Genomic DNA, 10000 nt, shown 5'->3' on the forward strand with positions numbered 1-10000 from the left:
CAGCACACGCTCACACTGGCGGGGAGGCTGACGAGAAGGATGAAGATGAGGATATTGTGGATGAGGATGTTGAGGATGGTGATGGTGACTGGGTTGATGATGTTGGTGATGATGATGATGATGATGATGATGATGATGATGATGATGATGATGATGATGATGATATGAATTCAATTTATTTTGACCGTGAACAGGATACTAGAAGATTTTGGTATCAGAAACGTTCTGATCTCCATTAGTATATATATTTTTTGTAGTAGTAGTAGTATTAACCAATCACAATATTTATAGTTTTCTTTTATCACAGACACATATATTGGTAGATGTTATCTTCTTTACCTGACATATTTCGACGGATATACTTCCGTCTTCATCAATTGGTCACACGGGTGTATTAGTGTGATGCGTTATTATCAGCTTATCAGTTAAACATGTCAGGTAAAGAAAATAACATCTACCAATATGTGTCTGTGATAAAAGAAAACTGTAAATATTTATCTCAAGTGTGAGATAAATATTGAATGCATTACAACTATTAACCAATCACACTTAAACAGACTTAGACGTAGACGTCTTAGTCGTAGACGTCATCCATCAACTCCAACTCCATTCTTGTGTCTCAAGTAGATTGCCGCATGGAAGATGAAGTCTTGGACTTTATATCCTTTATATATTTATACGAGTTTTTCTCAAGCCGACTGGCTATGTGATGCTTGTGTGAGCTTGTGCATCCAGCATTATAAAATAAGATATGCAGATAGCAGGCAATCGGCTCATGAAACCCAAACCCTCTCTGCTGCTGCTGCTGCACACTGGGATAGAGAAAAGAGGATTTGGACCACCTGGTTCCCCCTAACCCACCCACCATAACCCCCGTCCACCCCCCAGCCAGGGTTGGCTTCCTGCAGCAGTCTATTAGAGACTCTGTGTCAGAGGGAACTGCTAGCCACTGCTTTTGCCAGCTTTTCCAAAGACTTCCACTGACACAGAATACAATAGAGCCCTTTTACACGCGGAATGGGCGATGGCAACAAACACAACATTGTGTTTGTAGATCCCGCATCGCTCCAGCATCTCTAATGTGGTTATTTAATCACCTGGCTCAAATAAGGGATTTTATAAATGCATTTCAAAATCATCTATGGCGCAACACAGGAATTTATTCCCATTCAAAAGAAATAGAAGTGTATGGATGTTATTTTTCTCTCTTGATGATTACATTGTGATCAGCGAAGCTTGTTTGACTGTCCGTTGTCCAGAAGCAATCTCCATATTAGAAGGTACCCATATCCCAGCCTTCTCTACTCTTCACTTTTTCATCATCATCTGTGTGGTCCTTTCCCATCCACGCTGTTCCATCTTTATTGCATTTCTTTTCTTTTTAAACTTCTCGCCCTTTCATACAAACCCATCCAACCACAATTGCTTTCCTCTCCACCGTACATGGACTCTTTCTCTATGAAGCCCCGGCTCCCTAATCAATCTTTTATTTTCCAAACCCCTTTTCCCTCCTTGTAAGCTGCCTCCCTCACCCATTTAGGAAATCTCTTCCTCTCTTTTCCTCCCTCCGTTTCTCTCTTTAGTCATGGTAAAGATGGAAGACGGAAGACGAGCAATTAATTCCTCAAAGAGGACGAAAGCCTTTCCACTAATTTTGTGTTTGGAAGGACACACACATACACACCAACATACGCACACTATGACACACCCTCAAACAAAGGGACACGTGCTCAGGCAATGCATTAGGGCAGCAATGCAGTCGTTTGTAAATGGTCGGTTTTCATCATCATTACAGGCCTCTGATAAATACAAATACTTAACGGCCACATACTTCATTTCAACCCTCTCTCTCTCTCTCTCTCTCTCTCTCTCTCTCTCTCTCTCTCTCTCTCTCTCTCTCTCTCTCTCTCTCTCTCTCTCTCTCTCTCTCTCTCTCTCTCTTGTGCGCGCTCTATTAGATTGCAGCTCAGAAGAGGACTCTGAAAAACTACCATTATATACTCGTCAATCTGGTGAGTTTGTGTGTGTGTGTGTGTGCGTGTGTGTGTGTGTGTGTGTGTGTGTTTGCGTGTGCTTGGATAAATGTGTGTGTGTGTGTGCTTTGATGAATGTGTGTGCGGGTGTGTGTTTGTGTGTGCTTGGAGGAACGTGTGTGTGTGAGTCTTCTAAGCAGTTAAGTATATTTGATCTCCTGCTGAGTTTGTAAATTACAATTTCCTGTGAGGCAAATGTCAAGTGTATGAGTGTTTAATATGTCTGTGTGTGTGTGTGTGTGTGTGGGTGTGTGTGTGTGGGTGCATGCGCGTGATGTTTGATACCAGCGCACATGCGTGAGTGTGTGTTGGAGAGATGTCGTTTAGTCCCAGGGGTTCTCTATATTACTTTCTGATAACCTCTATAATGTAAGTATGTGTGTGTGTGTGTGTGTGTGTGTGTGTGTGTGTGTGTGTGTGTGTGTGTGTGTGTGTGTGTGTGTGTGTGTGTGTGTGTGTGTGTGTGTGTTTCAACATGTGTGTCTTTGTGTGTGTGTGTGTGTGTGTGTGTGTGTGTGTGTGTGTGTGTGTGTGTGTGTGTGTGTGTGTGTGTGTGTGTGTGTGTGTGTGTGTGTGTGTGTCTATGTGTGTGTATGTGTTTTTTACAGGGCTTCCAGGACCTGAACTTCACAGCCTTCCAGTCGCTGGGGGCCAACGTGACGGGCTTCCAGCTGGTGAACACCTCCGACCCGGCTGTGGAGAAGCTCAACCAAGAGTGGCTCGACTTCGACAGCAAAGACATCAAGCAGAACCGCAGAAGGCTGAAGGTGAGGGGAGACTGAACACACACACACACACACACACACACACACACACACACACACACACACACACACACACACACACACACACACACACACACACACACACACACACACACACACACACACACACAAACACACAGCTGTGGATGTGCACCTCCCCAGTGAGGGCCCAGGCAGGGTTATTTAAAAGGATGTAATTATGAACCTACTATTAGAAATCCTATAAGAGTTGCCCTCATTTGCCCATCTCTCTCTGATTGGTCAGTACACAGGGGCTTTAACCTATGATGGTGTCAGCGCCATGGCGACAGCCTTCCAGAATCTTCGGAAGCAGAGGATAGATATCTCTCGGCGGGGGAACGCAGGGGAGTGCCTGGCCAATCCCCCAGCCCCCTGGGGCCAGGGGATCGACATACAGAGGGCTCTGCAGCAGGTACGCGCATACACACGCACACACAACCACACACACCTAGCACTGTCACTAACAATTATTAGAATTATGGATTATTCTGTAGTTGATTAAAGGTGTCATACGTATGGAAGATATTTGTTTTGAAAGGGACATACTGTGAAAACAACACTTTTCCTGGGATTTGGGGTCTGTACATGATTTCTTGGGTGAGATATGCATTTCTGAAAGTACCCCTCCTACAGCGAGTCAGTTTCGGTGCCCCCTCCTATGTAGGAAGGGGGCACACTTGAATATTACCTCCCACCTCCCCCCGCCGGAGCTGCCGGACTTCCACCGAAGCTTTGGCGGCAGTCCAAAGGAGGAGACATGGAGGAGAAAGGGATTGCACTCCGGGAGCTGAGCTGCCGGAATGCCGCCGAGCTCCCCCCGCCGGAGCTGCCGGAGTACAATCCCTTTCTCCTCCATGTCGCGGTTCAATATGGACTTCAGAGAGTCAAGGCCAAAGTTCCTTTCCCCCAATTCTTCTCAACCATGGCCGAGATAAACCCCACTAGGGGTCTTTACTATGTGGAAGTACCACAGACGTCAGACGCAGTCTTTATGATTCATAGTATCATCCAAGGCGCACATAGCTTTTGGCCGTGATGAAAGATTTAATATTATATAAATACCTAGATATTATATAATATTATTATTATATGTTATATTATATTATATTATATTATATTATATTATATTATATTATATTATATAGAGCTCCAGGAGTCCGCAAACGGCAACAATCCCTTCTCCTCCATGCTGTTGTTCACTCTGACAGCTCATTGGTCAATGGGCAGCAGCTAATTTGCATTAAAGCTACAGACACCAGAAACAGAGCATTTTGAAGGGACTGAAACAGAGGGGAATAGCGGTAGGCAAGATTTATTGTTACTATTTCCAGCACACAGCTTCAAAAACATGTTTTCTGGAAAACACAATCATATGTCCCCTTTAACTTATCTTAAAACAACTAGACCTGTTTTATGTATTACATATTCTTGTGTACTTACATTATCCTAAATGTTTCCAACCATTACTCACCTCAGAGATATATGTACTTTATACATGTTAACATCCTGGGAAAAAAGGCGTCATCCTCCTTTTAGCTCCTAACGTCTGGGAAATACGGGAAACACAGAGAGCGAGGAAGAAAGTCGACGAGCTAGATAGCTATCCACTCCATCCACTCCATGGAGTGGATGTTGTTTTCTTCATTTCTATTGCTCTTATTGCTCACTCTCACTGATGGATCATGATTATTCAGTCCAGTTGGCCTCTGTTACCGAAGCTTTTCATGGAAAGCACAAACATACGGGTGAATCCAAACCCAAGAAGATTATCTGATGAGAGGAGAGATACGAGAGTAAACACTGGTGCAGCATTCCCAAGATGGAGAGCCTCGTCAGCCAGGACCACAGAGGGACGCCAATTTTGCATGTGTTCTACTCGGCATGTGTGCTACTTTTTCTAACGAAGATAAGATGAGTGATTTTGCTAATAGTAATTATAACAGTGCTGCCATGAACCCACTGTGCTGGCCATTGGGGTCTGGGTATTGGTCATTCTGCAATCTCCTGCCGTGCCACCTGCTAATCCCTATTCCTATACACACAGTTCTTCCTGTTGCCCCGCCGCTTGCTCTTCCTGTCTTCCTTACTTTTTGGAGACCTGTTAAAGGGTGGTTTCAATACGTGTACCAACTTTGACAACTTGTGAGTTGTTCCAAGTTGAACTCTATTATAAAAAACTGCGTGTTCAGCACCTGCAACAGCGGTCATTGGACATTGACGCCTCTGACGTAATTATTTTAGGTATCCACACAAAATGGCCATATTACCTAAGGGGATGTCCTTTAGGTACCCACTGGGGTGCTCTAAAGCAGACTTGTGATGGATGAAAGAATGATGGCTCATTTGCATACTCATATTCGTCATAAATCTGCCATAAATCTGCCAATAGACGTGTGAAAGAAGCATATGTCTTTTCGGTTTATGGTTACATTTTTCTGATTTTTTCAATGGATGGGGGGAATGGCCCTTTAGGTTTGGCAACAGATTATACTGCCCCCATAACGCTACCAAATTCTTGGAGACCTCCGTATTTCTGGTGTACATATATGTATTTAATTTAGAAGCTATATTAAATATAAATGTACATTATATGCATAAACTATAGGTTTTCATTAAATCCACACAGCATGTTGTTTTTGCATCGTTCTCAAAACAAAATCCTGTTTGTCCTCAGCTTCAAAGGAGCTGAACTGTTTAAATTATATTAAAGAAAAACATAACAGGCTTTGAGAAGGTCCTCCAGGAACACACACAGGAGGGGTGTCTTTCATGTGTGTGACTGTAACTTGTGAATGTGTTACAGGTGCGTCTGGAGGGCCTCACAGGCCACGTCCAATTTGATGAGCGAGGTCATCGTTCCAACTTCACCCTGACAGTTATGGAGCTCAGCCACACTGGGCCCATAAAGGTACCTTATGGAGTCACAACGTATTCCCACTGAATTAAATGAATCCAAAACGGGCTCACCGTTCAAACCATGCCACATTTTTTCCAAGTAAGAGCGAGCCACAAATGTTGAGTTCCCTTTTTGTATCCCTTTAACCAGCATCTGACCTATCAGGCTATTGAAACAAGCAGCATAGTATGGGGTCTCTGGGGATCACCGTAGAGTATGAGAGCACCTCTAACCGCCCCCGTGGTACTCTCTGGACCCCTCACTAGCCGGCACTGTGTGAACCATGGATTGTTGTCGTTGTCGTTGTTGTTTGGGTGTGCACAGGTCGGTTACTGGAACGAGAACGAGAAATATGTCAACACTGTAGTCTACGTTCCAGTAGTGGAGGAATTCTACGGTCTGCAGAATAAAACCTATGTGGTTACTACTATACTGGTAGGTCCCCGAGCCCAGGTGCACTACACACATGCGCTACATTCTTCATTGCACACTTTAAATATATAGATACATACATACATGTCATACATACATACGTACATACGTGCATACGTACATACGTGCATACGTGCATACATACCTACATACCAACATACCTACATACCTACATACATACATACATACATACATACATACATACATACATACATACATACATACATACATGCATACATACATACATACATACATACATACATACATACATACATACATACATACATACATACATACATACATGCATGCATGCATGCATGCATGCATACATACATACATACATACATACATACATACATACATACATACATACATACATACATACATACATACACACTCAAAACTGTGATTTGAGCCTATGTATGTACTATGTATATATGTATATGTACACATACACATGGTTCAAACGTACATTTCCTAGCTCTTGTGGCCAAAGGAATGTACATAGAAACTGATCTCGGATCTCTCGGTTGATCGCTCTGTGGGCGGAGGGGGGTTTCACTATTCCTCGTACAATCCATCATCTCATTTCCAACTGGAAACAAATTTTCCTGTGGTGTCGCATCGTCGAGTCGCACCGTGGCGGGTCTAAACCCTCCCACTAATCCCACCCTCCCATTCACCACCGCACCCCACCCACTGCAGGAGCCCCCGTATGTGATGCTGAAGAAGAACCACGAGCAGCTGGTGGGGAACGACCGCTACGAGGGCTACTGCGTGGAGCTGGCCTCGGAGATCGCCAAGCACGTGGGCTTCAACTACCGCCTGGAGCTGGTGGGCGACGGCAAGTACGGCTCCAGGGACGCCGAATCCAAGATGTGGAACGGCATGGTGGGGGAGCTGGTGTACGGGGTACGCAAACACGTCCACAACCACAACAACAACAGCTACAACAACAAAATGCTTTCTGTGGTGTTGTTATGGATGCCGTTTACGTTGAGAGTTTCCTCCCTAAAAGGGGGGCTACAGGGGTTAGAATAATCAAAGACACAAACCCAAGAATGTAGTCCCATGAGGAGGGTGTTGGTGGTGGTGTTTGGGTGCGTGTGTGTTGGTGGTGGTGTTTGGGTGCGTGTGTGTTGCTGGTGGTGTTTGGGTGTGTGTGTGTGTGTGTGTTGCTGGTGGTGATGGTGGTGATATTGTCCTTGGGGCTTGTACAGCGCTTGTTGTTGTATATAGATTGCGGTTGCTAGTAAGAGTCTCAAAAGGATCCAACATGAGAGCAGCGACAGAGACCCGTCTCCTGGGAGGAGGATTATGGAGGGATGAATGGAGGAGGGAGACAGGAACAAAAAGGGAGGGGATGGGACCGTAAGTAATCATACAACTTTGTTATAAGAGACAGACAGGCAACAGATGTGTTAGATAGATGGATGAAAGACTGATTGATGGGGAGATGAAAGAGAAAAAGAGATAGGAAGATGGTGAGAGTGAGATGGTTAGAGAGAGAGAGAGAGAGAGAGAGAGAGAGAGAGAGAGAGAGAGAGAGAGAGAGAGAGAGAGAGAGAGAGAGAGAGAGAGAGAGAGAGGGGAAGGAGCTGGGTTGTATTCTACTGGAGGGAAGTGTAAGTGTATCACGTCTGTGCGGTCTAGTCCCTGGGTTACACTGTGAGTTTAACACTCTTTGGACTTGTTTTGCCCCTGGGTTGCACTGGGATCTAACACACGCCTCCCTTGAAGACTCTGAGGGGGAAGACGTGACAGCTGGCTGCGAAAGAACCTAACAGACTCTCAATTGAATATGACGTTTAAAAACATTTTTAAGTGATTGAAGTCACACGTTGTAACAATTTCTCTCCGTTGCATGTCTCTATTTATTCATTTATTCATGCATGCATTTATTTGTCTGCTCTCACGCTCTCTCCCCTTCTCTGCATGTGTCCATCTCTACCTCTCTCGACCCTTGGCAGAAAGCCGATGTGGCGGTGGCTCCCCTGACCATCACCCTGGTGCGTGAGGAGATGATAGACTTCACCAAGCCCTTCATGTCCCTGGGCATCTCCATCATGATCAAGAAGCCCACCAAGTCCAAGCCGGGGGTCTTCTCCTTCCTGGACCCGCTGGCCTATGAGATCTGGATGTGCATCGTGTTTGCGTACATCGGAGTCAGCGTGGTGCTGTTCCTGGTATGTGTTTGTGTGTGTGTGTGTGTGTGTGTGTGTGTGTGTCTGTCTGCACGTGTGTATCTGTGATAGTTTCAGAAAAGACCAGGTCATTTTTTTATTAAAAAAACAAACTGTATTTGACAGGGATAGTGCTACCTGATTACATTACTGTAAAACCTGCCAGAGTTTGCCAAATAGGGTAATCTTCGTCTTTAGTGTCTGGGAAGGCATCTAGTTAAAAAAAGGTTAAATCATTTCCACATAAATAATCCTTAAAGGAACAGGAGCTTTGAGAGTTGAGAGCACAGATATGTGTGGAAGAGAACTGAAACCAAACACCCCTCCATCATGTCCTCTTCCTTCTCTACCTACCAACGTTTCTCCACCATTTAGCATCGCATTTCACGTACCTCTGATTGACAGGAAGATGGATTCCCTTTACCAATCAGGGAAGAGTGGCCCTGATCATTCAAAAAAGAGCCGGGAGTAGTATAACATCTTAATTATCGATGACAGAGGCACCCGCCGTCACCTGGAAACAAATTTCCCTCACTGATAGCTCACAGATGGCTCTGCGATTTTGAAACAAATTTCATTTGAATCATAACTCTAAACCAAACCTACAGAACCTTTAGGTTATATTTTATATATTATTGATTTGTAATTCAGATTTGTTTGGATGAAAGTCAAAAGGAAGAGAAAGGAAAATCCATCATGGCCGAAACAAATATCCTCTTCAAATAGATTCCAAACATTATTTCCATTTGATGTCCTGACCAAGTTCGTTCTGATCCTGCCGTTATCGTAAATATTGAATCTTCTCTGATGGCGTCGCCGGTGACCTCCCTTGTAACTGTGAAACAGGTCAGTCGTTTCAGTCCATACGAGTGGAAGGGCGAAGACGATGATGATGAAGACGAGCAGCAAGCTGGAGCCAGCCCCTCTTCCCGACATGCCGCTAACAACTCCTCCTCAGAACACGGACAATCGCATGGTATAGATCGGATCATTTATTGATCCATCACACTAAGGCTTCACGATTTATTGATCCATCAGACTAAGGCTTCATGGCCACCACACGCAATGCACAGTTTATGTACAATTATGTAAAGAATGGCGATTTGTGACTAAATTAAAAACCTTAAAACACAAACCTTACACACTGCTTTTTTCTGTATTTCAAATTGAATGTGTTTATTTATATTCTGTGAATTACTGATAACGTGACCTATGTTGCATTCATACATAATATATATACTGGTGGAAAACCATTTTTCCAAAAAAACATAGGTCTTTAAATTAGGTGGTCATTTTTGAGCTAGTTATTAGCACTTAATTGAACCATGAAACTAGTCATTCTTCTACTGTTCCTGTTGTTTATGTGCAGTTGTTGGTAATGTTGGGGATTGTCTGACCCAGCTATTCTCCTTCCCTCTCATAGGCTACTCCCAGTCCCAGGCACAGCCCCAGACCAGCGGCCAGAACCAGCAAAAGGAGAAGGAGGCAGGAGAATACACCAATGAGTTTGGGATCTTCAACTCTCTCTGGTTCTCCCTGGGGGCCTTCATGCAGCAGGGCTGTGACATCTCCCCCAGGTACCACTGGCATTAGAGAACCAAACCTCAGCAGCACCTGGTCATAGGGCTGGGCGATTAATCAAATGTCGATTTTAGCGTCAAACGATCACAA

The 10000-nt window shown here is 44.3% G+C and overlaps 1 protein-coding gene across 3 annotated transcripts in view; it reads left to right on the plus strand.

The window, feature by feature from the left end:
- Positions 1-10000, plus strand: part of LOC115547812 (glutamate receptor 1-like) — a 54794-nt gene that overhangs the window by 22397 nt on the left and 22397 nt on the right. For all 3 annotated transcript variants that reach the window (XR_003977428.1, XM_030362276.1, XM_030362277.1), the window contains exons 5-13: positions 1959-2012; positions 2642-2800; positions 3063-3230; positions 5622-5726; positions 6039-6149; positions 6852-7058; positions 8117-8332; positions 9176-9305; positions 9753-9906. Coding sequence is in view for 2 of the 3 variants with exons in the window: in XM_030362276.1 (XP_030218136.1) it covers positions 1959-2012; positions 2642-2800; positions 3063-3230; positions 5622-5726; positions 6039-6149; positions 6852-7058; positions 8117-8332; positions 9176-9305; positions 9753-9906 (1304 nt within the window). In the remaining variant the exon portion in view is untranslated. The remainder of the gene's footprint in view (positions 1-1958; positions 2013-2641; positions 2801-3062; positions 3231-5621; positions 5727-6038; positions 6150-6851; positions 7059-8116; positions 8333-9175; positions 9306-9752; positions 9907-10000) is intronic.

The sequence above is a fragment of the Gadus morhua genome, chromosome 7 (genome assembly GCF_902167405.1).
Source record: "Gadus morhua chromosome 7, gadMor3.0, whole genome shotgun sequence".
NCBI classification, from domain to species: domain Eukaryota; kingdom Metazoa; phylum Chordata; class Actinopteri; order Gadiformes; family Gadidae; genus Gadus; species Gadus morhua.